The sequence below is a fragment of the Gekko japonicus genome, unplaced genomic scaffold (assembly GCF_001447785.1).
Source record: "Gekko japonicus isolate JY-2015 unplaced genomic scaffold, Gekko_japonicus_V1.1 scaffold1662, whole genome shotgun sequence".
Taxonomy (NCBI): Eukaryota; Metazoa; Chordata; class Lepidosauria; order Squamata; family Gekkonidae; genus Gekko; species Gekko japonicus.
In genome coordinates, this window is record NW_015168099.1 from 343,427 (window position 1) to 358,874 (window position 15,448).

General features: G+C 50.5%; 1 protein-coding gene across 1 annotated transcript in view; it reads right to left on the bottom strand.

Annotated features, from left to right (window-relative positions):
• The window catches only part of DIS3L2 (DIS3 like 3'-5' exoribonuclease 2), a 364,836-nt gene that overhangs the window by 291,552 nt on the left and 57,836 nt on the right, over positions 1–15,448 (bottom strand). The window contains exon 5 of the mRNA XM_015414784.1: positions 10,981–11,034. Within this exon, the coding sequence (XP_015270270.1) occupies positions 10,981–11,034 (54 nt within the window). The remainder of the gene's footprint in view (positions 1–10,980; positions 11,035–15,448) is intronic.

The following is a 15,448-nucleotide window of genomic DNA, read 5'->3' on the forward strand; positions in this document are numbered from 1 at the left end:
GTGGGGGGGGGGGGGGGAGGACTGAACAAATGAAAAAAGTGTGACACGAATTAGTCACATCCAGAAGCAAAGTTTCACAAGTACACCCCTGGGCAGCGTCCTGAAAGATGAAACCATTCCCATCAGGACTGCTAAATCGTAATGCCACATAAATCGCTCAAAAGGCCAACAGCGGGTGCTCCACGGCGCAGAGGAGAGAGAGACCCTGTTCTCGTAGCACAAGCAAGCTCAGCTCCTGCTTTAATTATCTGCTCCGTGATTGCTGCTGCGGACCCTTGCCGGCCATAAAACTGCTCTCTTCTTGAGTCTTGATAGAAAACGTACCGCTAATGTCTGGGCAGGAGACTACCCGCCCCCTTTCCCCAGATGGTGATTAAGTTCAGTTCTGCTGCCCGGTATCACCAAACTTTTCCCCACCGCTGAGATACAAGGCTCTATCAGCCGCTCCTTTCTAAGCACTGGCGACTCCCAGGCCGCATTCTGCACAAACGCCGAGCTGCCTTTGGGACCCTAGCACCGGGGCCAGATCATAGAATAATAGAATGTTAGAATTGGAAGGGACCTTGCAGGTCATCTAGTCCAACCCCCTGCACTCTGCAGGAGAATACCCGGAAGATAGGCCCTACGACATACCCGAAGGATGGTCGTCCAGCCTCCGCTTGAAAATGTCCAGCGAAGGAGCCTCCACCACCTCCCGAGGCAGACTGTTCCACTGCTCAACCACTCTCACAGTTAGGAAGTTTCTCCTGATATTTAGCCGGTAACAACTCCCTTGTCATTTCTACCCATCAGATCTAGTCTTGCAATCTGGAGCAAGAGAGACTAGATCCGCTCCATCATCTACATGAAAGCCCTTCAAATACTTGAAGACTGCAATCCTGTCCCCTCTAAGCCTTCTCTTTCCCAGGCTAAACATACCCAACTCTTTCAGCCTTTCCTCATAAGACTTGGATTCCAACCCTCTCACCATCCTGGTTGCCCTCTTCTGGACACGCTCGAGCTTGTCAACATCCTTCCTAAAATGTGGTGCCCAAAACTGGACACAGGACTCCAGGTGAGGCCTGACCATAGCAGAATAGAGCGGAACTACCACCTCCCGTGATCTGGACACAATGCTTCTGTTAATGCATCCTAAGATTGCATTCGCTTTCTTAGATGAATACTCAACTGCTCTAAGGCTACTGAAACCAACTGGTGTCAAACTCCATAGCAACCGAGAGGGGATGTGGGAGAGTGTAAAACCCAAATGCTTTCACTTTGCTAGATTGCTTTGACTTAGAAAGCATCTTATCACCTCTGAGAACCTTAGTGTCCTTGGGTCTCAGCTTTCACTGCTCGCCTTTCTTTTACATGTTTGGGGGATAGCATAGGAAAGGGGGGTGGGATGGCCGTTGCTTTTGGCGGGTAGAATACCATAGGGTGATTGGTTCTGAACCTTTTAGGGCCCTTGCTTGAGCCCTGTATATCTATTGCTTTCGCGCCTTTAACCTCAGTTCTAACACGACCAATGTCCAGTCTGGATCCTATCGATGTCTCAATAAACATATCATTCTCCAGAATGAATGTTGCTGGGAACTGATTTATCCGGGAGTCTGACACTGGCTCCGACTGGAGCCATTCTGCAAATGAGTGGACGACTTATAAGCAATAGCTGGTGGGTAGACGCAACATTCCTGTAACCACAGCAGGGGGGTCCCAAACTTTTTTAAGCCTGGGGGCGCCTTTGGAATTCTGACATGGAGTGGTGGGCACAACCACGGAACAGATGCTGCGGGAGGTGGGGCCATGCACATGCCTGAAAGAAGTCCAAGTGTGGAGGGAAGAGGGGTGATTTTTAAAAAACATACTGGGAAACAGGAGTGAGAGGGGAGAATAAAATCAATCCTGGTGGCAGCTGCTAAGGGCACAACATTATTTTAATCTGCACAACCGATCACAGAAGCATAGAGTTGGAAGGGACCTCCAGGGTCACCTAGTCCAGCCCCCTGCACAATGCAGGAGATTCATAAATACCTCCCCCCACACCTCCCGTGACCCCAGTTTGGCATAGTGGTTAGGAGCATGGACTCTAATCTGGGAGAACCGGATTCCCCATGCCTCCATATGTGGCTGCTGGTGTGACCTTGGGTCAGTCACAAGTTCTCTCAGAGCTCTCTCAGCCCCACCTATCTCACAGGGCGTCTGTTGTGGGGAGGGAAAGGGGAAGGAGATTGTAAGCCATTCTGAGACTCCAAGTGAAGGGCAAACTATAAATCCAATCATCATCATCACCATCTCCTCCTCTTCCTCCTCCTCCTCCTCTTCTTCTAACTCAAAGGAAAGAGAAAGATGTTGACAAGCTCGAGCATGTCCAGAAGAGGGCAACCAGGATGGTGAGAGGGTTGGAATCCAAGTTTTACGAGGAAAGGCTGAAAGAGTTGGGTCTGTTTAGCCTGGGAAAGAGAAGGCTTAGAGGGGACATGATCGCAGTCTTCAAGTATCTGAAGGGCTGTCATGTAGAAGATGGAGCAGATCTATTCCCTCTTGCTCCGGATTGCAAGACTAGCTCTAATGGGTGGAAATTACAAGGGAGTCGATACTGGCTAAATATCAGGAGAAATTTCCTAACTGTAAGAGTGGTTGAGCAGTGGAGCAGACTGCCTCAGGAGGTGGTGGATGCTCCTTCGCTGGACGTTTTCAAGCGGAGGCTGGATGACCATCTTTCAGGTATGTTGTAAGGCTATCTTTCGGCTATGCTCCTGTAGAGTGTAGGGGGTTGGACTAGATGACCTGCAAGGTCCCTTCCAACTCTAACATTCTATGATTCTATGATCTGATCAGAACCAAAAACATTGCTGTCTACCACTGAGCAAAATACTGCTTCTCCCACTGGGCAAAAGGCTCGCCGTTTCTACAACAATCCTGCATTTATTGCCCAAATCCGCCACCATCTAGCAAGGCCCACAGGGTCGTGCCTGCACCTTCTATCCTGCCCTGATGCTGGAAGCCTCCAAACCCAGGTGGAAAGCCGCTGCCCTGATGTGAAACTAAGGCCATTCCACAGCAGGACAACTTTACTCCCTGCAGCCGCTCGACAGCTGTGCCTCCCATGACAAGATGCAGAAAAATCGCAAAGCTTCTTGGACTAACATAATTCAAGCTGGAAGCTGTCCTTTGAAAGAGGCCAGATTTTCCTCTTCCCTCCCTCCCCCCCGCAGTCCCACCACATGCTTTAAAATGTTTGACATCATGCGAGAGAAGCGCCTTCCCGTTTCAGTCATCACCCTCGTGCTGCAGCGAGCCGTAAGAGGGGAGAGGTGCCAGGAGGTGATTACGGCCGGCCTTTTTCTTTGCCCCGCAATTTTATTAACTTATCGCACACAAAAAAGTAGTCCCCCACCACCTGCCAGCGGCCCCTGCCGAATGTTGCAATGGCAAGCAGGGGAAAGTGAGAAATTCGCTGTTCTTTCGGCAGCTAGTGAGAAATTCGCTGTTCTTTCGGCAGCTCGACAGAAGCTGTTTCTTTGTACCGGCGAACAGGTTAATTCGCACAATCCCCAAGTGACGCTGAGATTTCCTGGTTGGGTCCCTCTTCTCCCATAAGCTCGCTCTTTGTACCCTAGAAGATTTCCATGGAAACTGAAAAACCAGACTTGAGTTCAGTAGCATCTTAGGGCTCAATGAGGTTTTACGGGCGTGAGAGTCCAAGCTGCCTTCATCAGATACAAGTGGGAAGAGAGATCTCTGAGCCCTCGTATCCCAGTCTGAAGATGGGAGGGGCATTGCAAAGAAGGGAGTCGGAGGCAAAGGTACAATGAAAAACGTAATCAGGTTGATTAGGGCAGGGGATCGAGCTGATTACATTTTGAATCGTATCTCTACATCCTGACCAGTGTTCCCTCTAAGCTGAGGTCACCACACCTTAAAAAGGATATTATAGCTTTGGGGAAAATGCAGAAAAGGGCAACTCGAATGATAAAAGGGTTGGAACACTTACCCTATGAGGAAAGGTTAAAGCGCTTAGGGCTCTTTAGCTTGGAGAAATGATGACCGAGGGGTGACATGATCGAGGTTTATAAGATGATGCATGGGAAAGAGCAGGTAGAGAAAGAGGTACTTTTCTCCTTTTCTCACAATACAAGAACTCGTGGGCACTCCATGAAACTGCTGAGCGGTCGGGTTAGAACGGATAAAAGGAAGTCCTTCTTCACCCAAAGAGAGATTAACACATGGAATTTACTGCCACAGGAAGTGGTGGTGGCTACAAGCATGGACGGCTTCAAAAGGGAATTAGATAAGCATATGGAGCAGAGGTCCATCAGTGGCTATTGGCCACAAGGTATAGATAGGGGCTCTGGGGCAAGGGATGCTCTGTCTTCTTGGGGCTTGGGGGGGGGGGGCAACAGGGGGAGGGCTTCTAATGTCCTGGCCCCACTGGTGGACCTCCTGATGGCACTGGTATTTCTGGCCACTGTGTGACACAGAGTGTTGGACTGGATGGGCCTATGGCCTGATCCAACATCGGTGTCTCTTATGTTCTTATGGTCTTATGTTCTTAGTGTGAGATAGCTCACAGTTTTTTAGCCTCCAACTCACACATTTTTGTCTTAGCTCAGGAAGGATGGCTCCGGGGCAAACTAAGTTATGCAGTAGCCAAATCGCTCACAACTTTAATGCCAGTAGCTCACAAAGTAGAATTGTTGCTCACAAGTCTCCACAGCTTAGAGGGATCATTGGGATCATTCCTGACTCCTTTCTTTGCAACACCACCTTCAGACTGGGATATAAGGACTGAGGAACCTCCATTCCTGTTTGTATCTGATGAAGGGAGATTTGACCCACAAAAGCCCATACCCCCAAAATCGTTTTGGTCTCTAAGGTACAGGGGTACCCACGGAAACTGAAACAAATATTTATTTTATGAACAGGTAAAGCAGATTCCTTGGAGATGGCAGCACTGATATTCTCTAAATAAAGCTGCCTTGTTCTGAATCAGAGCCTTGGACCATCAAAGTCAGTATTGCCTGCTCAGGCTGAAAGCTGCTTTCCAGGGTCTCGGGTAGAGGTCTTTGACGCCACCTACTACCTGATTCTACCTGAGCTCGGGTCGAACCTGGGACCTTCTGCACGCCGAGCAAATGCTTTCCCAGTGTGCAATGATCCCTATTTATTGTCAAATTCTGATTCATCCAACCCTTCTACTTAAAACAAACACTAAGGGTGGCTGGCAGCAGATTCAGACACCGCTAAATAATAAACGAACAGTCAATTAAAGCTGAGATAATAAAAAGTGTAGGAATCGTTTAGCTTTTAGAGCCCTGCAGAGTCATCCAGCGCCTCTCCAGCAAAGCAGCAAGGATCAGCACAAAGTTGCAATCTTTCACACACTGAACAAGATACACCGGGGTACTTGCTTCACACAAACGCATGTAGGATTGGAGTGGGGCCGGAGAGAACAGAACAAACTTCACAAGGAACTGAAGGGACCACAGAGGGGTCATCAGATATTAAGCAGGCACTGGCCGCTCAAAACTTGGGGTTGTATCTCTTTAAAAGTATACATACCCTCCTTTCAAAATGCAAATATAAGCCTTTTTTTAATCACTGTGCACTAATCAGTTGCGCAGAAGCTCAAATGTGCATTGAATATCTGTGTACTGCCTGGTTCTGAGATAAAAGGTAAAGGTAAAGCTTTCCCTTGCTCGAAAGCCAGTCGAGTCCGACTCTAGGGTTGCAATGCTCATCTCCGTTTCAAAGTCGAAGAGCCAGCGCTGTCCGAAGACGTTTCCGTGGTCCTGTGGCCGGCATGACTAAACGCCACGGTGCATGGAACGCTGTTACCTGCCAGAGAAGGGAGCTCAATCCGTCACACTCGGGTCTCGAACCGCCGAACTACAGACCTTCTGGTCTGCAACTCGGCATCTTAACCACTGAGCCACCACACTTGGTTCTGACATACCAAGCAACAAATTCTACAAGCATCAAGAAGCTGTCAGCCATGCCTCCCCCCCACAATTTATTCTTATTTATTTATTTATTTATTAAATTTCTACCCCACCTTCCCGCTGAAATGGCTCAGTGCCTGATGGCAAGTGCTTGATGGCAAGGAGATCATGTCCACGTAATCCCCTTGCCCTTTTGATCTTTTTAAGAGGGGAAAATCTCCCAGCGTTGTCCCCTGCACCACCAGACAGTCACCCAGAGCACTTAGGGGAGAGGCCATGGCTCAGTGACAGAGCATCTGTTTGGCATGCAGGAGTTCTCGGATTCAATCCCTGACACCCCCAGCTAAGGATCAGGTAGCAGGTGATGTGAAAGGCTGCCTGAGATCCTGGAGAGCCCCTGCCAGCCAGAGTAGACAATACCGGCCCTGATGGACCAAGGGTCTGATTCAGTAGAAGGCAGCTTGATGTGTGTTTGGGGAGTGCCCGTGGCTCAGTGGAAGAGCCTCTGCCTGGTGAGCAGGAGGTCCCAGGTTCAGTCCCCGGCATCTCCAGTGAAAAGGACCAGACAGGAGGTGGTGGGAAAGACCTCTGCCTGAGACCCTGGAAAGCTGTAAAGAGGGGCTGTGGCTCAGTGGAAGAGCCTCTGCCTGGTGAGCAGGAGGTCCCAGGTTCAGTCCCCGGCATCTCCAGTTAAAAGGACCAGGCAGGAGGTGGTGGGAAAGACCTCAGCCTGAGACCCTGGAGAGCTGTAAAGAGGGGCCGTGGCTCAGTGGAAGAGCTTCTGCCTGGCAAGCAGGAGGTCCCAAGTTCAATCCCCGGCATCTCCAGTTGAAAAGGACCAGGCAGGAGGTGATGGGAAAGACCTCTGCCTGAGACCCTGGAGAGCTGCAAAGAAGGGCCGTGGCTCAGTGGAAGAGCCTCTGCCTGGCGTGCAGGAGGTCCCAGGTTCAATCCCCGGCATCTCCAGTTGAAAAGGACCAGGCAGGAGGTGGTGGGAAAGACCTCCGCCTGAGACCCTGGAGAGCTGCAAAGAGGGGCTGTGGCTCAGTGGAAGAGCCTCTGCCTGGCATGCAGGAGGTCCCAGGTTCAATCCCCGGCATCTCCAGTTGAAAAGGACCAGGCAGGAGGTGGTGGGAAAGACCTCGGCCTGAGACCCTGGAGAGCTGTAAAGAGGGGCTGTGGCTCAGTGGAAGAGCCTCTGCCTGGCATGCAGGAGGTCCCAGGTTCAATCCCCGGCATCTCCAGTTGAAAAGGACCAGGCAGGAGGTGGTGGGAAAGACCTCAGCCTGAGACCCTGGAGAGCTGTAAAGAGGGGCTGTGGCTCAGTGGAAGAGCCTCTGCCTGGCATGCAGGAGGTCCCAGGTTCAATCCCCATCCCAGGTTCAATCCCCGGCATCTCCAGTGAAAAGGACCAGGCAGGAAGTGATGGGAAAGACCTCGGCCTGAGACCCTGGAGAGCTGCAAAGAGGGGCTGTGGCTCAGTGGAAGAGTCTCTGCCTGGCATGCAGGAGGTCCCAGGTTCAATCCCCGGCATCTCCAGTTAAAAGGACCAGGTAGCAGCTGATGTGAAAGACCTCTGCCTGAGTCCATGGAGAGCTACTGCCAGTCTGAGTAGAGAGTGCTGACCTTGGTGGACCCAGGGTCTGATTCAGTAGAAGGCAGCTTCATATGTTCACCTGCATCACCAGTACAAGAACTGCCCAAAGTAGGGGCAGCAAGTAGCAACTCTTCTCCTACACCTTGCCAAGTGTATCGCCCACCTAGGTAAAGGTTTCCCTTGCTCAAAAGCCAGTCGAATCCGACTCTAGGGGGCGGTGCTCATCTCCGTTTCCAAGCCGAAGAGCCAGCGCTGTCCGAAGACGTTTCCGTGGTCATGTGGCCAGCATGACTAGACGCCAAGGCACACGGAACGCTGTTACCTTCCCACCGAAGCCGTATCTATTTATCTACTTCCAATTTCTTGCTTTCGAACTGCTAGGTTGGCAGGAGCTGGGGCCAGAGACGGGAGCTCACTCCGTCACGCGGCACACTCGGGTCTCGAACTGCCGACCTACCGACCGTCCGGTCTGCAGCTCACCGTCTTAACCTCGGAGCCACTGCGGCCCCTCTATCGCCCACCTAGATGCGTCTAAACCAGACTGACATCTACTAATTATTAAATCTGCTCACTGTGCTAGTGGGGGGGGGGGCGCTGAAGCTACCCAACAGCAGATTCCCCGCTGCTTCTAATGAATTACTTCTAGCTGTCATTAAAAGCAAGCCTGTGGCCGCCTAGATTTCAATGAAACCAATAGCAGAGCAGATAACTGGCAAGGGCTGGATGGACAAATCCCAAGCTCAGGACCAATAAGTCCTCTCATCCAACAGACCCACAAGGTAAGAGGAGGAGAAATCGCAGGTACCCACCAATGTTCCCTCTAAACTGTGGAGTCTTGTGAGCAAAAATTCTAGTGTGTGAGCTACTGGCATTGAAATTGGGAGCAAGCAATTTGGATACTGCATAAATTAGTTTGCTCTGGAGCCATCCTTCCTGAGCTGAGACTAAAATGTGTGAGCTGGAGGCTAAAAAGCTGTGAGCTAGCTCACACCAACTCAGCTTAGGGGGAACACTGGTACCCACAGTGAAGGAGGAGGAGGAGGAGGAGGAGGAGGAGGAGATTGGATTTATACCCCACCCTTCACTCAGAGTCTCAGAGAGCGGCTTACAAACTCCTTTCCCTTCCCCTCCCCACAACAGACACCCTGTGAGGTAGGTGGGGCCGAGAGAGCTCTTTCCAGAACTGTCCCTGAGAGAACAGCTCTGACGGAACCATGGCTTGCCCAAGGTCATCCAGCAGCTGCGAGTGGAGGAGTGGGGAATCAAGCCCAGTTCTCCCCGATTAGAGTCCGCGCGCTTCACCACAAACGGCACCGAGCTCAATGTTCAAAACCAAGCGCCTCGAAACACAGCATGCGCATTTACTTTGAGATCAAGTTTACACATTAGCTCATGCAGCGGGCCGGCAGCAGAGGAGCGCATTTGCTTTGGGGGGCTTAACTTAAAGCCAGGGGAAAATCTGTAAGCCATCTGTAAGCGGGAATCATAAACCCCCCTCCGGTTTACGGCTAACCGGTGGTCCCAACCTGGGCTCAGCTGGCTTCGGCAGGCATCGCCTCTGGCACCAGAAGTCCAGATCACAGTGTGCTGGAACTACCGAAACTCCTGCCCCTCAACAACTGGCATTCGTTTCAAGGGGGTTTCCGCGGATCAGAGGCCACGTAGGAGCAGCCCTTGACAGACCGGGCCCAACAGCTTTACACGGCGCACACGTATCTTGGGATTTAACTGCTAGCTGCCAAGCAGAGCCCAGGAGATAGTTCAGAGATGGGAGAAACGATTCATACGGGGCGTGTTCTGTGCACCTTAAAGACCTAGTTGATCACAAGCGAAACATGAGCCTGCAGTGTGATGTGACAGCAAAGAAAGATAATGCATTCTTGGGATGCATTCACAGAAGCCTTGTGTCCAGATCAAGGGAGGTGGTCGTTCCGCACTGTTCTGCTATGGTCAGGCCTCACCTGGAGTCCTGTGTCCAGTTTTGGGCACCACGTTGTAGGAAGGATGTTGACAAGCTCGAGCGTGTCCAGAAGAGGACAACCAGGATGGTGAGAGGGTCGGAATCCAAGTCTTATGAGGAAAGGCTGAAAGAGTTGGGTATGTTTAGCCTGGGAAAGAGAAGGCTTAGAGGGGACAGGATTGCAGTCTTCAAGGATGCATTAACAGAAGCCTTGTGTCCAGATCACGGGAGGTGGTAGTTCCACTCCATTCTGCTATGGTCAGGCCTCACCTGGAGTCCTGTGTCCAGTTCTGGGCACCACATTGTAGGAAGGATGTCGACAAGCTCAAGCGTGTCCAGAAGAGGGCAACCAGGATGGCGAGAGGGTTGGAATCCAAGTCTTAGGAGGAAAGGCTGAAAGAGTTGGGTCTGTTTCGCCAGGGAAAGAGAAGGCTTAGAGGGGACATGACTGCAGTCTTCAAGTATTTGAAGGGCTGTCATGTAGAAGATGGAGCAGATCTAGTCTCTCTTGCTCCGGACTGCAAGACTAGATCTGATGGGTGGAAATGACAAGGGAGTCGTTACCGGCTAAATATCAGGAGAAACTTCCTAACTGTCAGAGTGGTTGAGCAGTGGAACAGTCTGCCTCGGGAGGTGGTGGATGCTCCTTCGCTGGACATTTTCAAGCATGTCAAGCTGGACAACCATCTTTCGGGTATGTCGTAGGGCTATCTTTCGGCTATTCTCCTGCAGAGTGCAGGGGGTTGGACTAGATGACCTGCAAGGTCCCTTCCAACTCTAACATTCTATGGTTCTATGATTTTCCGGGCTACAGGCCTTTGTGAGTCAATGCTCACTCTGCCAGATACAAAGGAGAATGAAGGTCCATCGGCCTTTATATCCAGGCCAGAAGGTGGGAAGTCCCTCTTACGTTCCACCTGGGATATAAGGGCTGATGGAACTCCACTTTAGTTGTTGTAGATTTTCCGGGCTGTATGGCTGTGGTCTTGGCATTGTAGGACCTGACATTTCGCCAGCAGCTGTGACTGGCATCCTCAGAGGTATCACACAGAAAGATGGAGGACTCTCTGTGTCCAGGTGAGAAGAAGGAAAATGGTAGGCAGGCAATTTATATCTACTCAGGAAAGTGGGGTAGGGCTGAGTCATCATCTTGTAGGAGGAGCTTTCCTGAGGAGGTTCTTTTGCATATGGATCGGCTGTTGAAATTCTAATCTTATCTGTAGCGCTACTGTAAGATGTAGAGCCTTTTGTGTTTTCCAGGACAGGAAACCATGCCCGGAAAATCTACAACTCATGAACTCCGGCCGTGAAAGCCTTCGACAACATTTTGAACTCCACTTCGTCTGTATATGACAAGGTGAATGCTGCTTCACGAAAGCTTATACTCTGGAAGATTTTGTTGGTCTTTAAGGTGACACTGCACTCAAATTTTGTTCTATTTGTGCAGACTCACATGACTACCCCCAGTCGAAACTGTTCAGGAATTAGACGTTACTTACTGGAGATGGAATGAAGGCCTCGTGGTACTTCTTGGGGTTTATTCTCAAGGGTCCCTTTAAAAAAGAAAGAAAGATAAGAACGGCAGTTAGGGATGGGGGGGAAATAACTTTTTTTAATGCAATTCCGATAAAAGCAATAGCAACAATTTGCCGGGGTTCACTTATTGGGCCAATACTCCCGCAACCCTTCCCACCAGGACAGAGGCAATACCCTTGCTCAGATCCTGGGGAAACAATGAATAATGAAAAACACTGCAACATTATACTACCCAGGACCATAAATCAAAAGTGGCACGGGGCCTGCCCGTTCTGACAGCCAGCATTCCTTGGTGAATAATGCACCATGCTCACAGCAGAGGTGGGGATTTCTTCTCGGCAGAGCTAGGAGCCCAAGAGCGGCTTCCTTAGATGCAAACGAGGATTGGCTTCAAGTGAGGAACGCAACAGTCGTCTCAAGACAGCGGAGGCCGAGCCTGCCAAGAACCACTTCGGGCCCCTGTGAGCCTAGCCCCCCCGCCCCCGGCTCATCAAACTACCCAAAACCAGCCTGAAAAGAAGGAGGAGGAGGAGAAGGAGGAGGAGGAGGAGACTGGATTTATACCCCGCCCTTCATTAACCCAAAGGAGTCTCAGAGCGGCTTACAAACGTCTTTATTTTATTTATTTTTATTTCATTATATTTATACCCCGCCCTCCTCGCGAGCGGGCTCAGGGCGGCTTACAACAAGACACAAAGTGCGTACAGTATAAAAAGATAAAACAGTTAAAACTCAGTACAATCAGGATGCAAGAATAGAAAGATCCGAAACATCTTGCATACCAGAAGGGGGAGGGCCAGGGCTGTAGATAGAAGTTGCTCGGCCCTCCAGCGGTGTCGCTCTATAGTGGAGCGGTGGTGGTGGTGGCATTGGCGGCTCCTACTCGAAAGCCTGGCGGAAGAGCTCCGTCTTACAGGCCCTGCGGAACTGCAAAAGGTCCCGCAGGGCCCTGATCTCCTCCGAGAGCTCATTCCACCAGGCCGGGGCCGCCACTGAAAAGGACCTGGCCCTTGTTGCCACAAGCCTGCCCTCCTTAGGCCTCCGACAGAACTATGGCCTGCCCAAGGTCATCCAGCAGCTCAAGTGGAGGAGTGGGGAATCAAACCCAGGTTTTCCCAGATTAGAGTCCAACCAATATATTCATTATTGGCTATTATCCCCAGTTTAATCTTTTTGATTTTTTTGTATCTTGTTGATATAAATTTGTTTTCTCTTTAGATCACCTGTAATTGTATAATAAAAATAAAATACATCTGGAACCTTCACCACTGAATGTAGGTTTTGCCCCAGCTGTTCTTAGTGTTAAAAGGCCAGGGGAAAGCTTTTAATCTGAGATGGTAAGAGTAAAAAATGTACTTTGCTGTTTTGCTTCTTTGGGCTTTTGTGTGAGCTTGGTTCTGGTCTGTGATACACTTTGCACTGCTATTATTTTTCTGACTGCTACGGTGTCTATTGTCTCTTTGCATCGGATCACACGACTTGTGTGTGCTTCTTTTTTCTTTAATCAAAAGCCACTCTGAGAATGCTACTGAAAAGATATAATTTAAAAGAAAAATAACATTTCAGTTAACACCAATATTTTTCAGCCTTCTTAAATCCTGCCATTAAAGAGAACGTTTGCCATTAATGTTGGAAAAAGACAGGTTGCTTACCTGTAACTGGTGATCTTCGAGTGGTCATCTGTGCATTCACACCCTTGGGGATACTCTGCGCCTGCGCTGACCTTCTCGGTACCGATAGCTAGCAAAAGGGATTTTCGCGCCTCTCCCAGGTCACGCGCCGGCTCCACTGCGCATGACCAAGGAGGGGCACGCAGATCCCGCCAGTTCCTTCTGACCGCCGCCCAACAGCCTTCAAAGAAACAAGATGAAGGGCCGAGAGCAGAGGGGAAGGAGGGCGGGTGGTGTGAATGCACAGATGACCACTCGAAGATCACCAGTTACAGGTAAGCAACCTGTCTATCTTCTTCGTGGTCTCTGTGCATCACACCCTTGGGAGAATAGCAAGCAATAACTCTTACCTGGAGGAGGGGCCGAGGCCCTACACCTGCGCCGTCTGCAAGATAGACCGACCCAACGCCACACGACGAGTAGACCGGACATCAAGGGCATAATGCTTCACGAAGGTGAGCGGAGTAGCCCAAGTCGCAGCGTTGCAGATGTCCTCCAATGGCATCCCTCTCAGGAAAGCTGTGGAAGCCGCCACCGCCCTTGTAGAGTGGGCGCGAAGTTGACCTGGAAGAGGTCTCTTAGCCAAAGCGTAACATAGCTTGATTACTTCCACAATCCACCTGGACAGCGTCTGGGAAGAGATCTTCTTCCCTAGGGAGGGCATACTGTGAGCAACAAACAAGGCTGGAGACTGACGAAAAGACTTGGTCCTGCCCAAATAGAACAGCAACGCCCTCTTAACATCCAGAGAGTGCAATTTCCGTTCCTCTTCATTGGCAGGAGACGGGAAAAATGACGGCAAAACTATATCTGAACGTAGATGAAACTCCGAAACGACTTTCGGTAAGAAGGAGATGTCCAAAGACAACGACACCCCATGAGGGGAAAAAATCAAGTATGGTGGATCACACCTTAAAGCAGACAACTCACTGACTCGACGAGCAGAAGTAATGGCCACCAGAAACGCAGTCTTGAGCGATAACAACTTTAGAGAGCAAGTGGCCAGTGGTTCGAAGGGTTTTCCCATCAAAAACCGCAAAACTAAAGCCAAATCCCAGGCCGGAGTCGGAGAACGACGGGGAGGGTACAGGCGAATAAGACCTTTACAAAACTGTTTCGTCTGAGGATGCGAGAAAACTGAAAACCCATCAATAGATGGATGAAAAGCTGACACCGCAGCTAAATACACCTTAACTGAAGAAAAACTGAGTCCCAAGTCCATTCTGGACAAAATAAACGCAAAAATAGACCTCAAATCCACTGGCGGAGGAGGTAAATTGGAAGAACTCAAGTACTGTAGGAATAAATCCCACTTCTTTGCGTAAGACGTCCTAGTAGACAGTTTACGACAATTCAACAGGACCTCATTGATACGGTCATCCATCACTGAAAGCGTATTTCCCATAGAGTCAACTTGAGACTCAGAGGATCGTAGTGAAGGACCTGGCCTTCCTGAGCTTGGAGGAGATCCAACTCCTGCGGGAAGTGTACGAAGGATCCCTTGGCTAACCGCAGCAGTGTCGGAAACCACACCTGCCGAGGCCACCAGGGGGCTACCAGGAGACAATGGGGCTTGTCCTGTTGTATTTTCACAAGCACCCTGTGGAGCAGCGGAATCGGAGGAAATAGGTATAGAAAGTCGTGAGCCCACGACATCAACAGACCGTCCCCCATTGACAGAGGGTCCAACCCCGCTCTGGAGCAAAACCTGGGACACTTCTTGTTCAATCGAGTTGCAAAAACATCGATGTGGGGATGTCCCAGATGTTGAAAAAGAGGAAGGAGATACTTTGAGTTCAACTCCCATTCGTGGTCCGATGCTCCCCCTCTGCTCAGGAAATCCGCTTGTTGGTTCAAAGTTCCTGGCAGATGGGCAGCTTGGAGAGTGATGTTCCAATGAAGGCACTCTTCCCATATGTCCATAGCTAGCCTGCAAAGGGACCTGGACACGGTCCCGCCCTGGCGATTGATATAAGCCATCGCAGTTGTGTTGTCCGTAAAAATCAACACAGCTTTTCCTACAACCTGTCTGAGTAAGGATCTGAGGGCAAATTTTACGGCCAGCAGTTCCAGATAGTTGATATGATGACTCTTCCAAAGGGGTTGCCATGGAGCACCCACACAAGTGTCGTCTGTATGAGCACCCCAACCCCACAGGGAGGCATCTGTGGTGATGGACATTACGGGAACGATCGGTTGGAACGGTGCACCCGCCAACAGATTGGTGTCCACGAGCCACCACTGCAGGGAGACGAGGACCTGCGGAGGCACTACCAGTTGAAGGCTCGGAGGATGGATGGAAGGGCGAAATTTCTTTAGAAACCACAGCTGCAACGGGCGCATGCGAAGGCGTGCATATTCGATCACGGAAGTGGTGGCTGCCATGAGACCCAAGATCCGCTGAATGTGGACCGCTGATGTCACGTTGGACTGGAACAAACGTTGAATTTCCAGACGAATGGTATCTGCCCGTTGGCGAGGAAGGTACGCCCGAGTGGCTAGGGAGTCTATGACAGCTCCTATGAACTGCACGCGAGTTGCAGGTTGCAGCATGGATTTCTGTAAATTCACCAGAATTCCAAGGGAGGATAGGACCGACAATGTGATGGTGATGTGCTGAAGGAGACATTCTCTTGAATCTGCCACCATCAACCAGTCGTCTATATACGGAAAGATCTGAATGCCCTGAAGGCGAAGATGAGCGACGACAACCACCATTACCTTCGTAAAAACCCTGGGGGCGGTAGAGAGCCCGAATGGA